The sequence below is a fragment of the Ovis aries genome, chromosome 24, assembly GCF_016772045.2.
Source record: "Ovis aries strain OAR_USU_Benz2616 breed Rambouillet chromosome 24, ARS-UI_Ramb_v3.0, whole genome shotgun sequence".
Taxonomy (NCBI): Eukaryota; Metazoa; Chordata; class Mammalia; order Artiodactyla; family Bovidae; genus Ovis; species Ovis aries.
The window spans coordinates 25,623,201-25,648,788 of record NC_056077.1 but is presented as its reverse complement, the minus strand read 5'-3'; the positions used below and the strand labels follow the sequence as shown (position 1 = coordinate 25,648,788).

Here is a 25,588-nt window from a genome sequence, read left to right as displayed (position 1 = left end):
CAACACCGAAATCAGATTGATTATATTCTTTGCAGCCAAAGATGGAGAAGCTCTACACAGTCAACAAAAACAAGACCGGGAGCTGACTATGGCTCAGATCATGAACTCCTTATTGCCAAATTCAGACTGAAACTGAAGAAAGTAGGGAAAACCACTAGACCATTCAGGTATGACCCAAATCAAACCCCTTATGATTATACAGTGGAAGTGAGAAATACATTTAAGGGCCTAGATCTGATAGATAGAGTGCCTGATGAACTATGGAATGAGGTTCGTGACATTGTACAGGAGACAGGGATCAAGACCATCCCCATGGAAAAGAAATGCAAAAAAAGCAAAATGGCTGTCTGAGGAGGCCTTAGAAATAGCTGTGAAAAGAAGAGAAGTGAAAAGCAAAGGAGAAAAGGAAAGATATAAGCATCTGAATGCAGAGTTCCAAAGAATAGCAAGAAGAAATAAGAAAGCCTTCCTCAGCAATCAATGCAAAGAAATAGAGGAAAACAACAGAATGGGAAAGACTAGAGATCCCTTCAAGACAATTAGAGATACCAAGGGAACATTTCATGCAAAGATGGGCTCGATAGAGGACAGAAATGTATAGACCTAACAAAAGCAGAAGATATTAAGAAGAGGTGGCAAGAATATAGAGAAGAACTATACAAAAAAATCTTCACGACCAAGATAATCACAATGGTGTGATCACTCAACTACAGCCAGACATCCTGGAATGTGAAGTAAAGTGGGCCTTAGAAAGCATCACTACAAACAAAGCTAGTGGAGGTGATGGAATTCCAGTAGAGCTATTTCAAATCCTGAAAGATGATGCTGTGAAAGTGCTACACTCAATATGCCAGCAAATTTGGAAAACTCAGCAGTGGCCACAAGACTGGAAAAAGGTCAGTTTTCATTCCAATCCCAAAGAAAGGCAATGCCAAAGAATGCTCAAACTACCGCACAATTGCACTCATCTCACATGCTAGTAAAATAATGCTCAAAATTCTCCAAGCCAGGCTTCAGCAGTACATGAACTGTGAACTCCCTGATGTTCAAGCTGGATTTAGAAAAGGCAGAGGAACCAGAGATCAAATTGCCAACATCTGCTGGATCATCAAAAAAGCAAGAGAATTCCAGAAAAAACATCTATTTCTGCTTTATTGACTATGCCAAAGCCTTTGACTGTGTGGATCACAATAAAGTGTGGAAAATTCTGAAAGAGATGGGAATACCAGACCACCTGACCTGCCTCTTGAGAAACCTATATGCAGGTCAGAAAGCAAAGTCAGAACTGGACATGGACCAACAGACTGGTTCCAAATAGGAAAAGGAGTACATCAAGGCTGTATATTGTCACCCTGCTTATTTAACTTATATGTAGAGTACATCATGAGAAATGCTGGGCTGGAAGAAGCACAAGCTGGAATCAAGATTGCCGGGAGAAATATCAATAACCTCAGATATGCAGATGACACCACCCTTATGGCAGAAAGTGAAGAGGAACTCAAAAGCCCCTTGATGAAAGTTAAATGGAGAGTGAAAAAGTTGGCTTAAAGCTCAACATTCAGAAAACGAAGATCATGGCATCTGGTCCCATCATTTCATGGGAAATAGATGGGGAAACAGTGGAAACAGTGTCAGACTTTATTTTTGGGGGCTTCAAAATCACTGCAGATGGTGATTGAAGCCATGAAATTAAAAGACGCTTACTCCTTAGAAGAAAAGTTATGACCATCCTAGATAGCATATTGAAAAACAGAGACATTACTTTGCCAACAAAGGTCCATCTAGTCAAGGCTATGGTTTTCCAGTGGTCATGTATGGATGTGAGAGTTGGACTGTGAAGAAAGCTGAGCGCCAAAGAATTGATGCTTTTGAACTGTGGTGTTGGAGAAGACTCTTGAGAGTCCCTTGGACTGCAAGGAGATCCAAACAGTCCATTCTGAAGGAGATCAGCCCTGGGATTTCTTTGGAAGGAATGATGCTAAAGCTGAAGCTCCAGTACTTTGGCCACCTCATGCAAAGAGTAGACTCATTGGAAAAGACTCTGATGCTGGGAGGAATTGGGGCAGAAGGAAAAGGAGACGATAGAGGATGAGATGGCTGGATGGCATCACTGACTCAATGGACGTGAGTCTGGGTGAACTCCAGGAGTTGGTGATGGACAGGGAGGCCTGGCGTGCTGTGATTCATGGGGTCGCAAAGAGTTGGACACGACTAAGCGACTGAACTGAACTGAATGAAGTAATACAGGCTTCCCTGGTGGTTCAGTGGTAAAGAATGTACTTGCAATGCAGGAGAAATGGGTTCGATTTCTTGGTCAGGAAGATCCCCTGGAGAAGGAAATGGCAACCCACTCCAGAATCCTTGCTGGAAAATTCCATGGACAGAGGAGCCTGGCGGGCTACAGTCCACGGGGTTGAAAAAGAGCAGGACATGACTTAGTGGCTAAACAACAACAACGATGAAGTAATATAGTCCTTGTTCTGCAAAAGCTAGATGGAGTTTATTTTTTACAACCAAGTCCTAAGTAAGACAAATGCTTACCTTATAGACTTGTTATAAGAAAAATAAAAATAATATATGATAAATGCTTACCTCAGTGCCTGGCCTGTAAATAACACCCAATACCTGGTTGCTAACATTATTATTACAATCAAGTCACAAGGACAGACTGTTACAGGAACTAGACAGATTAATCATCCTGCTCAGTCACTTAAATTACTCTCCCCTGAAGGGTGGCATGCCATGGGGTTCTGTCCTTGGTCCTATCCCAGGCCATAATTTTATCAATGGCCAGATCTGGCTGTAGAAGGCTCTTTTATTCAGTCTGCAGATGACATTCAGATGGGTGGCACATGGAATAAACTGGATGACGGAATCTGGGTTCAGGTCAATTTCTACAGGCTAGACATGGATCAAGAACAGCTTGATAAAATGCATCATGGCCAGGGTAAAGGTCCTATACAAGGAGAGGCATTGGAAAAGTCTGCTTGAGAAAAGTTCACGAGACAAAGGCAGGTCTTTTAGCTAATGTGTTCACTATGAGCTAACAGGGTGATGGGGCTGCCAAAAGCATGCCACAACCATAGCACACGCGATGTGTGTTGGAAATTTTGTTAGGATCAGAGGGAAGAAGGGAACTAACACGTTTCGGCACCTACTGTGGGCCAGGCCCCATGTTAAGCACTTGACACATTATTGCAATTGACGCCTTCATTAACCTATAAGGGGGTGTTATTCCCATTTGACAGGTGAGAAAACTGAGGCTTAGGTGAGTGAAGGGACTTGACCAGTGTAGTAGAGAGCAGAGTCAGTATGGGAACCCAGTTCTTACTAGAAAGTACACTCTATCTCCATGGTCTATACTGATCCGTTCATAGTCGGGATACTCAGTTTGGTTCTGACAGTGTATTTTTAGAGACGAATGAACTTGTCCAGATGAAGGCGCCCAGGAAGGTGAAAACTCTTAATAAGTCACCTTGAGACTGAATCAAGTTGGAAAGACCAAGAGCAAGTACACACAGCAGCCTCTCCTACCCAAATCCACAGAAATGATACCATTTAAAATTCATAAGGAACTTCCCTGGTGATCCAATGGTTAAGAATCTGCCTTCCAATAGAGGGGACTCGGTTCGTTTGATCCCTGGTCTGGGAATTGAGATGCCACATGTCACGGAGCAGCTAAGCCCATGTGCTGCAACTGCTGAGCCCCCAGGCTCTGGAGACTGGGCACCACAACTAGAGAGAAGCCCACGCACCTCAGCAAAAGACCCCGCCTGCTGCAACTAAGACATGATGCCACCATCCCTGGTGGCTCAGACAGGAAAGAATCCACCTGCAGTGCAGGGACCCATCGCTGGGTTGGGAAGATCCCCTGGAGAAGGAAATGGCAACCCACTCCAGTACCCTTGCCTGGAAAATCCCACGGACAGAGGAGCCTTGCGGGCTACAGTCCCTGGGGTTGCAAAAAGTCAGACACGACTAAGCAGCTAACACTTTGAACTAAATAAATAAACATTTTTTAAAAACAAAATAAAATTCACAGGAAGATGAGGAGGGGTGATACTGCTGGATTTAAAATGTTGAGAAATTCTTGAGAAACGCTGGCAGACAGAACTGGATGAATGAAAACAAGCGCAGGCCAAATCGAAAGCTCGGAAGGAGGATTGTGATATGGGAAGGGGGTCTTGGGCTGCTCCAGGCCTAGAGGCAACGCATTCTCCAGGGAGAGGACAGGACCTGAGGTTAAAGGTGAAAGAGATGGGTTGAGAATGCCTATGAGGATGCCAAGAAGTGGCTCTTCAATCCATCCAGATTGTAGGAGCTGTGACCGTGGGTCTCTGGGACAGAAGAGCAGGATATATTCAGAAGAAAAAGGAAGAATTCTGTGCTCAGAAGACAAGCATCACATTTTTTGTGGTAATTTCCACCCCTCTGCCCATAATCACTGGCAGCAAACTCTCGTAAAAAAGAAAATGCATTCACAGACAACAAAACAGATTGCATTACATAGAAGAGCACATATTCACAAATTACCAAACATTTCAAGAAAACTCACACCGTGAAAGAGAGGGGCCAACTCAACAAACAAACAATGAAAGAAACCGAGATAACAATGCAAGCAGAGGCATTAGAAACATTTTTAATATTATCAAAAGAATCAGAGAAGGCACTGACTCCTTGAACAATCTACTATGGAAGAGAATCAGAAATCATGAATACAACATTTAATCATCAAAACTAAAAAAAAAAAAAAAAAATCAAAAGACAATGAAGAGGTCTTCCTTGGTGGTACAGTGGATAAGAGTCCAGCTGCCAATGCAGGGGACGTGGTTCGATCCCTGGTCTGAGAAGATCACACATACTGCAAAGCAACGAAGCCTGTGTGCCACAGCTACTGAAGCCTGCGTGCCTAGAGCCTGTGCTCCACCTTGAGAGAAGCCACTGCAATGAGAAGCTCATGCACCATAACGAAGAGTGGCCCCTGCTTGCTGCAACTGGAGAAAGTCCGTGCACAGCAATGAAGATTCAGTGCAACAAAAAAATAAAATAAAAACAAAATCAATCCATCAATAACTTTTTTTTAAAAAGATAATGGAGAACAGAATAGATATAGATATAGAGAAAATTACTGAGTGGGAAGATCAGGCAGAGGTGTTTCCCCAAACACAGGAATAAGGACAAAGAAGTACTGGCAAAAACAGGATAGGCTGTTAGCCACTATTAGCAAGGTTTTTTAGAGAGTCTGGCATTCTCAAATATTTTTAGTAGGAGTATAAATCATTAGGCTTTTTTTTATAAGGCTATTTCTAGACTTTTTTGCCACGTGAGTCAAATAAATCCCTATTGTTAATCCAAGGGTCAAAAAACTATACCCTATAGGCCAAATCTGTCCCACCATGTATTTTTGTCAATAAAGTTTTATTGAAACACAGCCCCAGGCTGTTTCCACACTACAATGACAGAGTTGAGTAGTTGTAACTTAAAATGCTTGCTGATCCCTGGTTTAGGCCATTGTTAGTTGGGTTTCCTGTTCTTTGCAGCCAAATGCACTCCCAACTGAAACAGGGACTAGAACTGTAATAAACAGAAAAAAAGTCTAGAAAGATGAACATTCTACCAATGGCAGGTTATTTCTAGATAGGGTTATTAGCTTGGGGTATGTTTGAAGAACATTTTTTAATTTAGTGAACAAACTTGAAATTAAAAAAAATAATGACAGGTAAATTATTTTTAAAATTGACAATTTAATTATTCTAATGAAAGGATAATTGAAGGTTTAATACCACAGTTTAACTATTAATACATTTAAAAACACAGATGAAGACTTCCTTGGTGGTCCGGTGGATACGAATCCACCTGCCAGTGCAGGGCACACGGGTTTGATCCCTGGTGAGGGAAGACTCCGCAGCTGCGGGGCAGCCGAGCCCCTGTGCTATAGCTGGCCTGTGTGTCGCAGCTACTGAAGCTGGGAGCTCTTGAGACCATGCGCCCCAACAAGAGAAGCCACTGCCGTGAGACGCCCGCGCACCACAAACCGGAGAGTAACCCCTGCTCACCGCAACGAGAGAAAGCCCACTGTAGCAACAAAGACCCAGCGCCCCACAATAAGTAACTAAAAGAAAAACATGGATGAATCTCACAGATATGTTTAACAAAAACAAAACAAAGACAAAAAAAATGTGCTTACTCTGTGAATCCATTTATATGAAGTTCAAATACAGGCAAAACTACTCTATACCATCAGAGCCAAGACAGTGGTCACCCTCCTGGAGAGCTGCAGTACCTGGGAGGGGGCATGAAGATGCCTCCTGCATTGCTAGGAATGGTCCATATTTTGACGTGGGTAGTGGTAACACAGGAGCACTCATAAAATTCATAAAAGTGTACACCAAAATTGTCTCCTTTATTGTATGTAAATTATACCTCAATTAAAAAAAACTAAAAAAGAAATGGAAGATAGGCATTTATAATTGTCCTTTAGTATAATCCTAAGCCCGAAATATATATAGTTGCATATTAAGAAGAGGTGGCAAGAATACACAGAAGAACTATACAAAAAAGATCTTCATGACCCAGATAACCACGATCGTGTGATCACTCATCTAGAGCCAGACATCCTGGAATGCAGTCAAATGGGCCTTAGGAAGCATCACTACAAACAAAGCTAGTGGAGGTGATGGAATTCCAGTAGAGGTATTGCAAATCCTAAAAGATGATGCTGTGAAAGTGCTGCACTCAATATGCCACCAAATCTGGAAAACTCAGCAGTGGCCACAGGACTGGAAAAGGTCAGTTTTCATTCCAATCCCAAAGAAAGGCAATGCCAAAAACTGCTCAAACTACCACACAATTGCACTCATCTCACACTCTAGCAAAGTAATGCTCAAAATTCTCCAAGCCAGGATTCAATGGTACGTGAACTGTGAACTTCCAGATGTTCAAGCTGGATTTAGAAAAGGCAGAGTAACCAGAGATCAAATTGCCAACATCCGTTGGATCACTGAAAAAGCAAGAGAGTTCCAGAAAAAACATCTATTTCTGCTTTATTGACTATGCCAAAGCCTTTGACTGTGTGGATCACAACAAACTGGAAAATTCTTAAAGAGATGGGAATACCAGGCCACCCGACCTGCCTCCTGAGAAATCTGTATGCAGGTCAAGAAGCAACAGTTAGAACTGGACATGGAACAATAGACTAGTTCCAAATCGGGAAAGCAGTACATCAAGGCTGTATGTTGTCACCCTGCTTATTGAACTTATATGCAGAGTACATCATGAGAAATGCTGGGCTAGATGAAGGACAAGCTGGAATCAAGATTGCCGGGAGAAATATCGATAACTTCAGATACGCAGATGACACCACCATTGTGGCAGAAAGTGAAGAAGAACTAAAGAGCCTCTTAATGAAGATGAAAGAGGAGAGTGAAAAAGTTGGCTTAAAACTCAACATTCAGAAAACGAAGATCATGACATCCAGTCCCATCACTTCACAGCAAATGGGGCAACAATGGAAACAGTGAGACTTTATTTTCCTGGGCTCCAAAATCACTGCAGATAGGGACTGCAGCCATGAAATTAAAAGATGCTTGTTCCTTGGAAGAAAAGCTATGACCAACCTAGAGAGTATATTAAAAAGCAGAGACATGACTTTGCCAACAAAGGTCTAATCTAATCAAAGCTATGGTTTTTCCAGTAGTTATGTACGGGTGTGAGAGTTGGACTATAAAGAAAGCTGAGTGCCGAAGAATTGATGCTTTTCAAGTATGGTGTTGGAGAAGATTCTTGAGAGTCCCTTGGACTGCAAGGAGATCCAATCAGTCCATCCTAAAGAAAATCAGTCCTGGAGATTCATTGGAAGGACTGATGCTAAAGCTGAAACTCCCACACTTTGGCTACCTGATGCAAAGAACTGACTCATTGGAAAAGACTCTGATGCTGGGAAAGATGGAAAGCAGGAGAAGAAGGATGACAGAGGATGAGATGGTTGGATGGCAACACCGACTCAGTGGACATGAGTTTGAGTAAGTTCCAAGAGTTGGTAATGGACAGGGAAGCCTGGGGTGCTGCAGTCCATGGGGTCACAAACGGTCGGACACAACTGAGCAACTGAACTGAACTGAACTGAGAAGGGAATAAAAAAATAAATAAAAATAGTGACTTTATAGGTGGTAGGATAAGGACTAATTTTTATAGCATTAAGCCTCTTCTATTTTTCTACAATTGGCATGCATTAGTTCTGGAATCAAAAATACATTAAAAATGTCTGGAGCCAGCCCCACTGAGGTCAATGCCTGCAGATATGAACTACACCGACACTACCTCCCCCAGCTACCCCAGCTGATGGAACATTCTGGAACGGGACTCGGCAGTGGGACTGGACAAATAATAACATACTTTTAAACAGGACTTACAGATATAGTTCTAAGTACTTCATATGTATTATTTAATTCTCTCAACAGCCCCATGAGATGGTACTATGCTTTCAGTTCCATTCAGCAGATGGAAACTGAAGCACAGAGAGGTTATGTAAAGTGCCAAGAAAGCTCAGCTGGTAAAGAATGCCTGCAATGCAGGAGACCTGGGTTTGACCCCTGGGTTGGGAAGATCCCCTGGAGAAATGAAAGGCTACCCACTCCAGTATTCTAGCTTGGAGAATTCCATGGACTATATAGGTGGACACGACTGAGTGACTTTTACTTTCACTTTCAAAGACCACACAGCAAATTAAGAGTTAGAACCAGGATTGCAAACGAAAGCAGTCAGGCTTGGACAGCTTCCCTGCCCTTGATCACTCAAGCCATCTCCCAGGGCATCAACAGAGCATGGGCAGTTCAAAGAGATTTTTGCAAGAGTTTAGGCTTCTGTATTGAAACAGCAAAAGGCCATCAAAGTAGTCATCCTGGGAAAAGAAGCTGAGAACTTTCTTGGACTTTCCTACACATAGCAGAGGGTGAGGAGGGGCATATAATCTCTTCAGCAGCCTCCAAGGGGAATACAGGACTTTCCAGGTGGCTCAGTGGCAAAGAATCCACCTGCCAATGCAGGAGACTTGGGTTCAATCCCTGGGTCAGGAAGGTCCCCTGGAGAAGGAAATTGGCAACCCATTCCAGTATTCTTGCCTGGAAAATCCCATGGACAGAGGAGCCTGGTGGGCTACAGTCCAAGGGGTTGCAAAAGCGTTGGATACAACTTAGCAACTAAAACAACAACGAACGGGAATGTAGCCATCATTAACAGTGCTTAGCTGGGGAAGGTCAGTGTCAGACCATCTTGGGTCATCAGGCAAGGAAACTGAGGCTTTTATTTATCTGGCAGTCACTGTCCCAGCTTCTCATTCACCCGCCCAGCCCTGTGGTCCCAGGAGTCTGGGACCCTCTCTAGTTCTAAACCATCAGCAGGATCCATGGGGAGGAGAGAGAAAGTGCCCAGTGTGAGAGGCAGGGGCATCCTCTGAGCGGGGCTGGGCTTCCCATGTTTATCTTCCTCATCCGCACTGAGCCCTTGGACGTCTGGGGAGGAAGGACAAACGCTGTCCACTTTACAGTTAAGGAAACCAAGAAGGGCTAAGGAAGGTGCCTAACAGATGTTAGAGTGTGTTATATCTGTCTAGGTAAACCTATAAAAGGGGAAAGTTAACTCATGGCATCTGGATTGAGAAAGAAGGCTTCTCACCGTGGTGGAGCACAGGCCCTAGGCACGTAGGTTTTGGCAGTTGCTGCACTCTGGCTCACTAGTTATGGCTCACAGGCTGAGCTACTCCACAGTATATGGGATCTTCCCCGACCAGGGATCGAACCGGTGTCCCCTGCATGGCACCCAGACCACCAGAGAAGCCCTGAAGCTGGGTTGAGGAGGGCTTCTATCACTTGAGCAGAGCCTCAGAGACATGGCTTGTGGGCCCTGATGAAGTTGATGTTGGCTCTTAACAGACCTGGGGTGGTTGCAGGGGAAATGGAGGCCCAGAGCAGGGAGAGAGGGTGTGCCTACGGTCAACCATGGTAACTTAGGACTGGAGCCCTGGGGGCCTGGCACTCTTACAGCCCTGGCCCTGCTTCTCCAGAGGTGTTCCCAGACTGGGCAACAGTTCTGTGGGCTCCCATTCACCATGAAACACACCTGTCATCAGTAATTTGCAGGAACCTCCTTCACTTGAATAGTATCATTTTCTTTTCTCATGATATTCTGCATTCTCTAAAGTGATGGGGGGTGGGGTGGAGAGGTAAAGGGACTCAGGGCAATTTAATCCCTAGGGTTTGAGGATATAGAAAATTTTGATGCTCTGGTGAAGGGCACACTGCTTATCCAAACCTGACTTGGGAAGAAGCTGTCAACATTATCTCCTTCTGGTCACAAATTGCAGCTCTCTGATGGGTTTTTTTGTTCAAATTTAATCTTGTGTTGGAAGCTCAGCTGATACCAGGAAGGTTTTAGACGTGTCAATCTCCTTCCTGGCACTTTATCAGAAATTGATTCTCTTTGCTTCTTGAAGCTCGATTCTTGGCCATGCCGTTTGTTCAGCTTGGGTTACAGGCTCAGCAGCTGCATACACGTTTCCTGCAGCTCACAGCCTGATGGCAGGGGCCTGGGAGTAGGCTGGCGATTTCAAGGGCAAGGTAATTCTCACAAGAGGGACGATGTGCTGTTCCATCGGACTGAAGCGGCGAGGAACAATGACCAATCTGTGTCCTGCTTTTTCTTAGCAAGAGTTCTCATCCTTCTCTGACTCGGAAGGGATTCGCTTTTTAATCAGGCCATTTTGCCCTCAGTATAATACTAATTACAATACCAGTCCTAAATTATAATACTCAACACGTATCCAAAGTGTATCTTTGGATGTACATCTTTGGATGTATCCAAAGATATGTAACCATTTTCATTTTTCCAGCTCCTAGTAAGTACCAGGCACCATTCTAAGCACTTTACATACATTAGCTCACTGGATCCTTACCTCACCCCTAGACTGTAGGTTCTATACTATCCCTACTCTTTTTTTGAAAAAATAAAAGAAAAATGATTTTATTTATTTATTTTTGGCTGTACTTGGTCTTTGTTGCTGCACGGCTTTTTTCTAGTTGTGCAGGGCGGGAAAGCACAAGTCACTCAGTTGGGTCCAACTCTTTGTGAACCCCATGGACTATACAGTCCATGGAATTCTCCAGGCCAGAATACTGGAGTGGGTAGCCATTCCCTTCTCCAGGGGATCTTCCTGACCCAGGGATGGAACCCAGGTCTTCTGCATTACAGGTGGATTCTTTACCAGCAGAGCCACCAGGGAAGCCTCTAATCATGGTGCATAGTCTTCTCATTTCGGTGGCTTCTCTTGTTGCTGAGCTAGGGCTCCGGGGGCAAAAGCTTCAGTAGTTGTGACACGTGGGCTCAGTAGTTGTGGTTCCCAGACTATAGAGTACTGGTTCAATAGTTGTGGTACATGGACTCAGTTGCTCCGAGGCACGTGGGATCCTCCAGGATCAGGGACTGAAGCTGTGTCTACCGCCTTGGCAGCTGAAGCCCATATTCCTACTCTTTAGAAGAGTAAGTCAGGCCACAGACAGGATAGGTATCTTGCCTGAGCGACGGCAGGAGCCTGGGAATCCTGGCTGTTTGGGTCCAGGGTTCACAGGCTCAACTACTTGGCTCTGCTGCTTCTAAACCCACCATGTGACTGACCTGCCCCTACAGAAATCAGAAGCTGTTCATGTCACCGGAGCCCCCACTGTCCAAGTTCTCAAAGCTACAGAGACCAAGACCACAAGAAGCAGAAAGACTAACTTCACCACAGGGAATGCAACTAGCTGTTGGATGTAAAATGAATTTCACTCTTCTCTGCCCAGAAATGTGAACAAAAAGGCTTCATTCCAGGAAAAGTACAGATTTGGAATGTCAGCTGTCACACCGGACAGGCTCTTGTAATGCAGCACCATTAGCTTCCACTGTCTTTTTTTCCCTCTTCCTTCCTTTTAAAAAAAAATTTTTTTAACATTTTCAACAAAGCAGTGGAGATCTGTAAACATGCAAGAGGCAGCTCCCGATCCCCGCAGAAGGACTGAAGCTGCAAGAACACAGAACTGAAATGAGCAAAGGGAAGGGTCTGCTGTTTGCAGGCTGGCGGGGTCTGAAACTTACAAGAAGAATCACTGGCCTCCTGCAATTGGCCACGACAGGTGCTTGGGGCCGAGGGCCCAGGAGATCTGGCACTCAGAAATCGAGGTGCTGGACATGCCCCCATGTTTTCAGGATAATACCCTGCTCCCATTCCCCGCTAAGCAAAGGACCAGGGACCCACAGCTGAGGCTACTGAGTGTGAGTGCCTCAGCTAAGGGCAGCTGTACTTGAATCTGGCCAGAATCCCACAAGGTGTCCTGAACAAAAAACTCTGCCCCACTCATGCACCATTACAAGACAAATTAGGATCATTGATTTTAAAAAATCACAACCTCTTTGATCCATTAATTCTACTTATAAGAGTTAACCTTTGGCTATACCTGCACATCTGCACAGAGATGCCTGCTCTAGAATGTTCTTATAGTAGCAGAAGACTCCTGATAGCCTAGATTAGTCATTAACCGGGAAGTGTCGGTCACTCTGTCACGTCCAACTCTTTGCAACGCCATAGACTGTAGCCCACCAGGCTCCTTTGTCCATAGACTTCTCCAGGCAAGAATACTGGAGTGGGTTGCCATTTCCTTCTCTAGGGCATTAACCGGGAACTAGTTATATATTTAGGCTTTCCTGGAGGTTCAGTGGTAAAGAATCCTCCTGCAATGCAGGAGATGTAATACACTGGCTCAGTCCTTGGGTCGGGAAGATCTCCTGGAGAAGGAAATGACAACCCACTCCAGTATTCTTGTCTGGAGAATCCCATGGACAGGGGAACTGTGGCGGGCTACAGTCCATGCAGTTGTAAAAGACTCAGACACAGCTTACAGCCTAAACAACAAGTCATATATTTATGGACAAGTTCACAATTCTCTTGGACTTCCCTGGTGGTTCAGACGGTAAAGCGTCTGTCTACAATGTGAGAGACCTGGGTTCACTCCCTGGGTTGGGAAGATTCCCTGGAGAAAAGTGTGAAAGTGAAAGTGAAGTCGCTCAAGCATGTCCAACTCTTTGCGACCCCATAGATAGTAGCCTATCAGGCTCCTCCATCCATGAGATTTTCCAGGCAAGAGTGCTGGAGTGGATTGCCATTTCCTTCTCCAGGGGATATCCCCAACCCAGGAATCGAACCCAGGTCTCCTGCACTGCAGGCAGACGCTTTACCATCTGAGCCACCAGGAAGGAAATGGTAACCCACTCCAGTACTCTTGCCTTGAAAATCCCATGGACAGAGGAGCTTGATGCAGGCTACTATCCATGGGGTCGCAAAGAATCAGGCATGACTGAATGACTTCATTTTCTCACTTTCACAATTCTCTAAATGTCATTTTTTAAAAAAATAAAAATAAAAATAAATGTCATTTTTTAGTAGCAAAACTAGCTCTGAACTGACATGAAATTTAGTCTTTATCCCACCTTAGTAGTAGTATGAACATTCGTATTTTCCTACAGATATGTTAATATATTTGACTACAGAATGCTGACCCAGGGCTATACTTAGATAATACTACTTTCTAAATTCTAAAAAACTAGAAACACGTTTGGCTCCAAAGACGTCAGATAAAGGACTGGGTTTCTGTTCATTCACAGTGAAGTACTAGGCAGCCATAAAAAAGAATGGATGAGATTTGTATACATGTGCTGCTACAGGATATTCTCTGAGACACATTGTTAAGTAAAAAGAAAAACCCAGAACAATGTACTGCATGCTGTCATTGTGTTAAAAGGCAGGGGGTGGAGGTAAGGGCAGAGAGGGTAGAATATTTCTGGAAGGACAGAGACTGATTACAATGGTTGTCTCTTGGGAGGGCAGCTGGGGGGCCAATGTCAAGAGCATCGTACCCCTCAATGTATTTAGTGGTTTTTTTTTTTTAAATTTCACTTATTTATTTTTGCCTGTTCTGGGTCTTCACCGCTATGCTATGGTTTTCTCTAGTTGTGGCAATTGGGTGCTAGACCCTAATTGAGGTGCATGGGCTTCTGATGGCTGTGGGTATTCCTGCTGTGAAGCTGGGGCTCTAGGGCACACAGGCGTCAGTAGCTGGGGCACGTGGGGGCTCAGCTGCCCTGTGTCATGTGGGATCTTCCCAACCAGGGATCGAACCCTGGTCCACTGCATTGACGGGCAGATTCTTAACCACTGGACCAGCAGGGGAGTCTCTGCCGCTTAGTATTGATTAGGCAGGTTGATCAGACTCTTTCTGGCCTCTGAGCCGGGAGAAGAAATAACTGGAAGAGAGGAGTATGAAGACAACACCAGGTCCAGGGCCCAGAGGGGAGTGAAGGCGTGCTCCTGGTGGCACACAGAGAAGCTGTCCAGAGCCTGGTCCCTGGAGGCTCCCTGAATCCTCGCCTCCCTGCTTTGCTGGGTCCCCCTGAGATCCCAGTCTCCTCCTCTACTTGGCGAACATGAAAGGCGTCTCTAGTCCTTGTACCACAAGGCTCTGTTAACAGCAGGAAGTGCTCGTGTGTGCGTATGTGTGCATGTGCACACTTACACATGCGTGCAAAGGGAAGGCGTAACATTTTCTAGGCACTTGAGTTAAATGACTTCTGCAGTCCTTTACAAACTGAGCTCAGCAGAAGAGTGTGCTGTCAGGGGCATTTTGCAGAATCTCCCATCAGCTGCATGAGGAGGCAGTCCATTATCACAGAAGGCTCTCAGAGTGGTTTACAGTGGGGGCCCCAGAGCTGCCTGTCTGGGGCGCACAGCCAGGAACCCGGAAGCCTGGAATCAGCCTACAGTCCGCCTGGAGCAAGGAAGACCCCTTCAGCCCTGAGTGCAATTGTGCTGTCATTTCCATCCAAGGCCATGGCTGCCTCTCTGTTAAATTCTAGACACGCTAAGGAATGATCACAATTATGTAGCAACTAACATTTATGGAATATTTACTATGCACAGTGCTAGGCACTTTATCACTGCCTTGATTCTGTAAACCAAGTCTCCAAGATGGGAATTATGAAATGAGGTGAGAAGGGTCAAGAAACTAGGCTAAAGGTCACAGGACAAGCATTTGAGCAGAAGCACATTGTGGGCTCCGTTCACAGAGTGGCCTGGGGCCTCCGTGGCTCTGTGTAAGAGCAGGGCGTATCCTCAACACCGTGCTCTCGAGCCCCACAGTGTTTCTGTTGCCATCGCTGTGGGCCCTGATCAGTAAGGGGTTGATGAATAAATACTTCTTCCTCCTCTATGTTTTCCTGTTTGTTTTTTAAAATTTTTAACACTGTATGAAAAATTTACTTTCTAATGATTTTTGAGTAAACCACAATGGCCAGGATTTCAGAAATCATTAACAATTCATGACCAAAGGCCAGAAACACTACATAAACTCCACAGGCGGGAGCCGTGAATCCTTGCTAGAGAAGAGGTGGCGGATATTTTTACCAGCTACTTCAAAAGTAGCTACTGACTTCAGGCCAGCCATCCAAGCAATATTCTTTCAGAAATGACTGTCATGCTTCCTAAGCCTCTGTTAAAGCCACCTCTTCCAGGAAGTCTTCTCTCTCTCCTCCAACACCCGCTGGGGTTTTGATCTGGCTCTCCTCTATGCTTTTCTGCTATGCTATGAGCTTGTCTGTCTGGCGGGGGAAGTGCAGGCATGCAGTGCGTGGGGAAGCACCCAGGCTGAGAACTTAATAAGTATAAAACGCTGGTTCTCAGTATCTGTGGGCACAGTGGGAAAGGGGAGGGTGGTGTGAACTGGGAGATTAGGATTGACGTATGTACATTGGGTGTGTGCTCAGTTGCTTCACTCAGGTCCAAGTCTTGGCACCCCACTGGACTGTAGCCCACCAGGCTCCTCTGTCCATGGGATTCTCCAGGCAAGAATCCTGGAGTGGGTTGCCATGCCCTCTTCCAGGGGATCTTCCCAACCCAGGGATCAAACGCGTCTCCTGCATCACAGGTGGATTCTTTACCACTGAGCCACCGGGAAGCCCCCATATATACACTATCATGTGTAAAATAGATTGCTAGTGGGAAGCTGCTGAATAAGACAAGGTACTCAGCCCGGCACTCTGTAACAACCTAGAGGGGTGGGATTGGGCAGGGTGGGGGAGAGGCTCAAGAGGGAAGGGGCATAAGTATACTCATGTTGTTGTATGCCAAAAACAAACACAACATTGTAAAGCAATTATTCTCCAATTAAAAATAAATAATAACACACACACACACAAAGGCTGGTTCTCATCCATGGCTGCGTGTCAGAATCACTTGGGGGGAATTACAAAATTCTGATGCCTCGGTCACACCCCCAGAGATTGTGATTTAACTGATCTGGAAAGAGACCTGGATCGTTGTTGTTGTCGTTCAGTTGCTAAGTCGTGTCTGACTCTTGACATTCCCATGGACTGTAGCACGTCAGGCTTCCCTGTCCTTCACTGTCTCCTGGAGTTTACTCAAATTCATGTTCACTGAGCTGGTGATGTTATCTAACCCTCTCATCCTCTGCTTCCCTCTTCTCCTTCTGCCTTCAATCCTTCCCAGAATCTGGTTATTTAAAAGCTCCCAAGTGATATAAACATGCTGTGATATTTGTGAACTGCTGACATCCCAGCATCCAGCCCAAGGCCCGGTTCTGATACCTGCTTGTAGTCACACAGGTGTGTGTGTGGGGGGGTGGCGCAGGGAGGATCCCATTAAAAGAAGACAGGTCTTCATCAAAAGTCATTACCCAGGGACTTCCCTGGTGGTCCAGTGGCTAAGACTCCAAGTTCCCAATGCAGGACGTCCGGGTTTGATCCCTGGTTAGGAAACTAGAACCCACATGCTGCAACTAAGACCTGGCATATCAAACATACATCTGTACACACATACACATACATTTAAATTTTACTTATTTATTTTTGGCGGTGCTGGGTCTTCCTTGCTCTGTAGGCTTTTCTCTAGTTGCAGCGAGCGAGGGCTACTCTGCAGGTGCAGTTTGCAGGCTTCTCATTGAGGTGGTTTCTATTGTTGCAAAGCACGGTCTAAGCCACAAGGGTTTCAGGAGTTGCAGCTCCCAGGCTCTAGAGCGCAGTCTCAGTAGTTTTAGCACACGGGCTTAGCTGTTCCAGGGCATGTGGGATCTTCCTGGATCGGAAATGGAACCATAGTTCCTGTGCTGGCAGGCAGATTATTTACCGCTGAGCCACCAGGAAAGCCCTAAATTGTTTGTTTTTCAAATGCCCACCGTCGCCTTACAGGAACAAGGAAAGACTCAGTGTTGCCACTCTCCATTCTGCAGAGAAGCCAGAAGCCTGCATTTTTTTGGTGAAATCTCTCAATTTTTGAATGTGATCAGCTAATTCTGGACTTCCCAGGTGGCTCAGTGGTAAAGAATCTGCCTGCCAAAGCAGGAGACACAGGTTTGATCACTGGGGTGGGAAAATCCCCTGGAGAAGGACATGGCTACCCACTCCAGTATTCTGGCCTGGGAAATTCCATGGACAGAGGAGCCTGGCGGGCTACACTCCATAGGGCTGCAAAAGCGTCAGACACAACTTAGAGACTGAAGAACAACACTTAATTTTAAAAGATTGTCATAGGGTATGGGCCCAAAAAAAACACAACTTTGGAGCTGAAAGTGGCCTGGCAAGCTCATTGAGAACAGCTTCTCGTCCTCCCTTTGCAGCGCTGGCCCACCACCATGCAGGATGGTACCCAATCCCCACTGAGGATACAAACTGCCCATCCACCTGCCAAGGTGTGTGCTGTCCTGTATACCCTAGCCTCGAAGGAACATGACACAGGACCCTGTCTGCTTGTTCTCACCAGCTTATCTTTCCCTTGCCTTTCATGGAGACAAAGCTTCCGCTATACCTGGCATCCTGTGTAAGGCAGAGAGAGTCAGGAAGTGCGAACTTCACAGACAACGTGGGCAGGAATGCGGAAAGAGGAGGTGGGTGGAGAGGCATGTTACAATGTACAGGATGAGCGTCCTGGCAGCTTGCTATTAGTTTCTTTCTCTTGTTTTTCTAACCAAACAAAAGTCGTGTTAAGAAAGTCAGTGCTCTCTTTTTCAGAGGGCCTGAAACCGTTTTAAACATCTTTCAGGACTGAACTTGGATGTTGTGATAAACAACCCCATTCTCTGTTTTCCCTCACTTCAGGCATTTTTCAGAGGAGTGATGTGAAATGCTCTCCGCGGCTGGCATGCTGGGAGTAGCCAGGAGAGTGGCAATTAGGGGAGTCCTGTTGCCAAGGAGAGAGAGGAGGGGAGGGGAAAGTGTCTCTGCTAGTTATCGGCTGCCTTAACCATCATTTTCCAGTGAATTTCTTAACATGGATAAATAAGATGCTGTCATTACGCAACCAAGGGCCTCAGGTTTAAACAATTCATTCCTGGCCTTAGAGGGCTGGTACTCACTCTTGATCATTTAATCGGGGGAGGCCAGGTGCCTGCAGGCCAGTGTTCACCCCCATTCTGGCTTCTCCACCCTGAGGCTTCTGGAAGGATCTTCATGGAGACAGGCACATCTGCTTTTTTCTTTTTTCATTTTTAGGTTTCACTTTATTCCTCGTGATAAAAATCAGTACATAAAACACAAGGGGAAAACAAACAACCAAAAAACCCACTTCCATAATCTTATTGCCCAGATGAAACAACTGCAAATATTTTCTTTCAACGAATCAATCGTGAATTTTAAGACCAGCCCAAAAAAACCACCTAAAGCAGCAGTGGTCCCCAACCTTTTTGGCACCAGGGGCCAATTTTGTGGACAGTAAAGAATCTGCCTGTAATGCAGGAGACTCCGGGTTGGAACCCTGGGTTGGGAAGATCCCTTGGTGGAGGAAATGGCAACCCACTGCCTGGGAAATCCCATGGACAGAGGAGGCTGATGGGCTGATGTCCATAGGGTGGCACAGAGTCAGACATGACAGAGGGATTAACACTTTTGCTTTCAATTTTTCTGCAGATCAGGGTGGCATGGGGGGAGCGGTGAGGATGAGGGGAAGGATGGCTTCGGGATGATTCTCATAAGGCCCCCAGATCTCTCGCATGGGCATTCCACAGTAGGGTTCAAACTCCCATGAGAATCTAATGCCACTGCTGATTGACAGGAGGTGGAGCTCAGGCGGTAACAAGAGTGACAGGGAGCAGCTGTAAATACAGATGAAGCTTCACTTGCTCACCTGCTGCCCTCTTGCTGTACAGCTTGGTTCCTAACAGGCCATGGACTGGTACTGGTCCATGGCCTGGGGGTTGGGGACCCCTGACCTAAAGTATTTCTACTCTGTATATTCAAAAGGGCTCTCACATTTGATACTTCTTCAGAAAAATGCCCCCATCAGAAAGGAGTGGGAAGAGCCACCCTAGTTCAGCTGCTGGAGTGCCCACTGGGGGCTGACACTGCAGTCTTCTTAGCATCCAAGTTCCTCAGTTATCTCCAAGCCCTCATCCCAGGCAGGCTGATAATATAGGAAGGAAAGCCATGCTGGCTGTTCTGACTACAGCTGAGAGAGGAGGTAATAGGAGAGAGGATGAGTCATAGTCAAGAACACAGGGTCCTTTGCAGGCCCACCCTAACCCACCTCCTCAGAGCTGGCTGGGGCGAGGCCATCACAGAAGCAGCAGCACCACAAGCTACAGAGAGAAGAATCAGGTCCTGTGGCCGTTTAAGCCCCTGGATGCATCTGAGCCTGAGAAGTTTCCTTTTGTCTTTGGAATCAGGTCTGTTTACAGTCAAGAGTGTGAGTACTGAAGTGTTGATGAATTTCAGGATTGGTCGATATAGGTGATGAGCACCCAAGACTTCAGACCCCTGCTCCCATCAGCCACTAAATAAGACTCAAATGTAAACTCCCACAGGCTTGGGACTCGATCGAAGGGCCCTCCAGTCATTCACAGGTCCTACCTGCCACTTCCCCTCTCAAGCTCAATGACCTTGCAACTTTCCTTGTTCGATCTTTCTGCATTTGACCATGTTGTTTATCTGGCCTGGAAAACTACTCACTCTCAAGAGTTAACCTTTACATCAGCCTTTCTTGATACCACTGGCAGAGGTAGGCGATCCCTTTTCTGCACTGAAATCCCACCCTTTGTCCTTCTCTCCCGGGATTGGTACTTTCACACTGTATTGTGATGACCTCGTGGCACATCCTTCCAACGGTGCTGTGCACACCCTAAATCAAGGACTGTCTCTCATCCTTCCCTTAGTCTTAGCCCTGGTGCCTAGCACAGTGCTAGTGGGCTCAGCGTACTGAATTTCAAAAATTTCAAGAATGGTTAGTTTCAAGTTATGTGGTATATTTCAATATTTTGTAGCTCTTCCCATGAAGAACTGGGGCCTATTTCCCCATTCCCCTTGAATCTGTGTTGACCTTGTGATCTGCTTTAAAGCATAGAAAGTAGCAGAAGTGACACCGTTCAAGTGCCGAGCCTAAGGCTCAGGAGTTTCCGAGTCCTCCACTGTTATACTCTTGAATCTCTGAACCTAAGTGAATCAACCTGTCTAGCTTGCTGGAGGAGGGGAGGACATTGAAGGAGAATTAAAGCACCATAACTGATGCTCCAACAGCCCCAGGGTGACACAGCTGTTAACGGCCAATGCATAAATAAAGCCCAGCTGTGGTCAGCAAGGCCTGGCCCATCAGCAGAATCTTTAGGGGAAGCTGAGCCCAAATGGCTGACCCTCAGAATCATGAACTAAACCCACAGTTGTTTCAAGTCACTAAAATCTGGGTGACTTGTTACACAGCCATAACTGACTGATACATTCAGTAAGAGATTATTAGTGACACTGGGTTGATAACTCCAGTTGCCAACTATCTTTGGGTCAGGGATTCAAGCAAGAGACTCAAAAAAGGAGATCCAGGGATCTTTAAACCACCAGCCCATTCCCTCAGATCCTTTTAAATTCAGTTGCCTCCCACCAGCCCTCATCAGTGGCTCATTTACCTCCTTTTTCTCCCGAGAGCAGGACCGGCTTCTCTCAGCCTTTCGCAGAGTCTGACCTGTAGCAGTTCAAAAGCAAAACCAGAGATTTTGAGGCTGTTTTAAAACAGCTAGTTTATCACCAAAAAAGCTTTTTATTTGCAAAACTGAATAGACGGGACCAATCATAATCAAATGATTTTAAGAAAATGTAGCCTATTATGATAATGGGAAAATGGCATACTCTTGAAATAGACCAACGGCAATGAAATGGTAATTCACACACTCACATTATTTGACTATAATGAACAAAACCTCCGCTCTTTAATCTAGAACATTATCTGCACTTTGCAAGGGCCGACAGACTGTAGTTTTTCCCAGTCAAATTACATTTTTATTAAATTGTTTGGAATTATATAAAATGCCTTCCACCGTGCGCATACATATAACCTTTGATGAGTGCGTGCCAATATGCAGCGCCAAACCTCCGATCTCGCTGCATAGGTGCTGGTGCAAATGTGAATTAGCAGTAATCACCCCCATTTCACATAATGGGGCAATTTCAGAGAGAATTGTTGCTTTTCTCAGAAAACTAGAAGACTAACGTTGAAGGTATGCATACATTTCACAGATCGACATCAGGATGTTTAAACATGCTACTCCAAATGCAGTTTTTACAACTTTGATGGAAGCGGCCGTTATGAAAGGAGTCCTTGATGGAAAATTAATGAATCGCTCTGGTTTTAGAACATAAGACAGGAGTCTCCCTGCACATCGTCAGAGTGTCTCGCAAACTGTCCAGCTTCACTCTCGGGTGGCTATCCGTGAGAAGGTCACAACCACATGTTCCATTAACCAGGAGCATTCTGAAGGTGGGAACAAAAAGGCTGAGTGATGACTCATTGAGACGCAAGAGAAGTGGACAGAGTCAGAGAGGAAAGACTTTCTCTTTTCAATTAATTTGGCTGCGCCAGGTCTTAGTTGTGGCACGTGGGATCTCGTTCCCTGACAGGGGACTGAACCTGGGCTCCTTGAACTGGGAGCACGAAGTCTTAGCCACGGACTGCCAGGTAAGTCCCAGATGTTTATCTCTGCATGTGGTCACTTCTGGTGGGTCCACATATGACTAAGACACAGAGAGCTGCTCATAGCTGGTAAAAAAAAAAAAAAAAAAAGCTCAGGTCAAAGGATGAGGCTCTTTCCAAAAAAAGGATAAGGGAAAAAGCAAAGGTGCAAAGATGAACCTGTGGCACTGGCCAAACTTTGGGCCCATACATAAAAGGATGTAGAAAAGAGGTAGCTATTTGTAGGAGACCCTGGGTAATACAGTATCATGGTATAGCAGACATCTTTGGAGGTATCTGCTGAGCTCATGATGACACTCTAGACTGCTCCCTTCTCTCTTTTCTTCCTCTGTATCCCCACGGTGGTCCTGCGGCAACCATGACGGTACATGACCCCATACCCTGAATTTGGTATGCTCCACTGGGTATGGGCCCTTGACCCAATCACAGCCAATGAGAATCCCAGCCCTTAACATTTGAAATTGATTCTGAAAGACAGAGAAGAGAGAGGGCTGGAGCAAGGCTACCTCCACGTGTGAGCAGCCACCAGCCACTGGCTTTAGGGACAGATTAACAGAGAATGACAAGACAGAGTGAGTGGATCTGACACCCACAGCATGCACGCCTTTGTGTTTCACAGACACCTACTTTGCTTAGGTTCTTCGTGTGTGTGTTTGCTTTTTTTTTTTTTTTTTTTTTTGGCCTTAAGACAACCTAGGGTTTTAAAGACGAAAAAGAGCCCAGAAAAGGACTTCCCTGGTGGTCCAGTGACTGAGAATCCAACTGCTAACGCAGGGGACATGGGTTCAATCCCTGGTCTGGTAAAATTTCACATGCCTTGGGGCAACTAAGCCCTTGAGCCAAAACATCTGAAGCCTGTGAGCTCTAGAGCCCGTGTTCCACAACAAAAGAAGCCACTCCAAGGAGAAACCCACGCACTGCAACTGGAGAAAGCCCAGCACAGCTAAAAATAAAATTAATTAATTACTTAAAAAAAAAAAAAGCCCAGAAAAAGATACCACTGTGCTGCAGGATGCCCGTGGCGGGGGAGGTTTTACATGGGTGGACAGGGGGTAGACGAAAACACTCCGTACTTTGCACTCAATTTCCCTATGAACCTAAATCTACTCCATAAAGTTTATTGATTTAAAAAAAACAGCCTGGGATCTAGGGATCAGGTGATCCAGGCTGTCATGTCGATTTTAACCTGACTTCTGATCCCTAATGCTCTGGGGCAGGAGCTAGGTTGGACGGCTCCTCCAAACCCTTCTGCACACCTGCTCTGGCTGTTGGTTGAGGGCCTCTGGGTCGGCCCTAAGGTGGACCAGGGACGACACACCAGGTAGTAGGAGACCCGGGAGCTGGAAGGGGACAGAGCAGGCTGGCGTTGCTCTGGGCTGACAGGTCAGGGAGCTCTAGCAGTCGGCAAGATGCCTGCAGAGCCAAGCAAAGCCCGCAACAAGGGCTGGGAGCAGGAGGGAAACAAAGCTGGTTCAGGGTGAACACAGCAGACCCCAGAGTCCGGCGGAGGCCCTTCACGTGCTGGTCACACACAGGCTTGAGGATCCAGTCCAGGGGATTGCTGCATGTTATGAGATCTTAGATAACTCACAGGATCCAACAGGTTCTCTCTGGGCCATATTTTCTTTCAAAAAATTTTTTTTTTTAATGAGAAGCAGGCTGAATCACCTAATGAGTTTGCTTTCCACCTCTAAAATTCTGTGATACCAATAAAGAGCAATAAAGAAAATTAGGGTGGGCCATAAAAAAAAAATTAATGCAAAGAACAGAGAGCTTAACCACTGAAATTTGCAAGCAAATTTCTCTATTGGAGTTAATTAGAAGATTCTTTATTCATTAAATTGGAAGATAATTTGCTTATTTTTCAGTGAAGATAATTCACTCTAATTATGCACGTTTGTTATCAAATGCCTCTGTCCTCACATCACTGAGCCCCTCTCCTCTCCAGGTAGCTCAGTGTGGAGACGGCTCCTTCTCCCCACGGACAGAGGAACCAGATTACATGGCGCCTGTCTACTGCACTTAGCTCCTTTGAGTAGCTTCCAAAAAGATCTCATTTTACCCTCATGACAACTCAGGGAGGGGGGAAGAAGGTGACATTAACATCAATATATGCTGCTTGTGAAATGAAGGGGCTGTTCCTCCACATTTTGCAAGGTGACCTGCCAGCTGCAGCCAGAAAACAATAAATAAGGCCAAATGTAAATACTACATGTGCACCTCACTTTAGAAAACAGATGTTGGCCTGGGGAAAAGAGAAAAAAAAAAAGACTGCATTGAATTGTTGTAAATATAACACCATTCTCCCATGTAGGCTTTCAGAGAGATTGTATCTGCACTTAGGATTAATTTTCAATGGTTGGAAGATTCTGACACTTCAGTTTCACTTTGCTCTAGATGCAGATAATAATGTTCATCGCTGCCACTTAGAGGGAAGTTGCATTTTCCTTGGATGTTAGATTCTGAAGTTGGCAGGCATGGGAAAATCAGTGTCAAAATTCCCCTTGAAAAACAGCCTTAAACGTCTTATAAAGAACAGTCTCCAGGACACAAGATTTTATACCCACTGATGTAGACCTATGTGCATGTGTAATATTTGGTGCATTTGGAAATCCATGGTATGTGATAAAAGACATATGCAAAATATAACTTTATGTATTTCTAATTAAACTATTTTTAATTTTTTATGATCTACGGTTTTTTTTACATATTCATTTTTATTTATTTATTTGGCTGTGCCACATCTTAGTTGTGACATGTGGGATTTCTGATCTTAGTTATGGCACGTGGGATCTCTAGTTGCAGTAGGCGGAATCTATTTCCCAGACCAGGGAGGGAATGCAGCTCCCCCTGCTTTGGGAGGTGTGGAGTCTTAGCCACTGGACCACCAGGGAAGTCCCTAAATTACAACTATTGTAATTATTTCCCTCTATTCTTTTGTCTTGGGGTAGAAGGAACTTGTCAGAGGTCGGGGCACGAATCGGGCACCAATATGATGAAGGCTAAATGTTCTGGACGGGACACCTACTAAGGGCCAGGTTCTATGCACCAGCTTCATCTCCTGTATTCTCACATTCACTCCTCCAGGTCAGGAGTCAATAGGGTTTCTCTATAAAGGGCCAGAGAATAAAATTAAAGAAAAAAAATTTATAGGTCATAAAGTCATGCAGTTTTAAGGTCTCTGGTGCAACTACTCAACTCTGCCATTGGAGGGTGACAAGAGCCACTGATACACGTAAACAAACCAGTATAGGAGGGCTCTCCAGGTGTCTCAAGTGGTAAAGCATCTAGCATCCACCTGCCAAGTAGGAGACCTGGGTTCGATCCCTGAAGAAGTTTATTTCTTCTGCTGTCCAAATACGAGGGCTCATCCTGTTCTCATTTTATGTATCTATGTCATTTCATTTAAATGGCAAATATCCCACTGAGATGCCACTTCATCTCAATCATTGGGCTGGCAAAAATCCAGAGATGTGGCAATATACTGCTGACGAGAGCTGGGAAGCAGGCCTTTTAGAGTACTGTTGGGAGACGTATAAAATGATACAGGCG

At 45.4% G+C, this 25,588-nt stretch overlaps 1 protein-coding gene across 1 annotated transcript in view; it reads right to left on the bottom strand.

Annotated features, from left to right (window-relative positions):
• Positions 1–25,588, bottom strand: part of KATNIP (katanin interacting protein) — a 233,456-nt gene that overhangs the window by 193,581 nt on the left and 14,287 nt on the right. Inside the window, exon 2 of the mRNA XM_060406218.1 lies at positions 20,976–21,031. Coding sequence (XP_060262201.1) covers positions 20,976–21,031 — 56 coding nt within the window. The remainder of the gene's footprint in view (positions 1–20,975; positions 21,032–25,588) is intronic.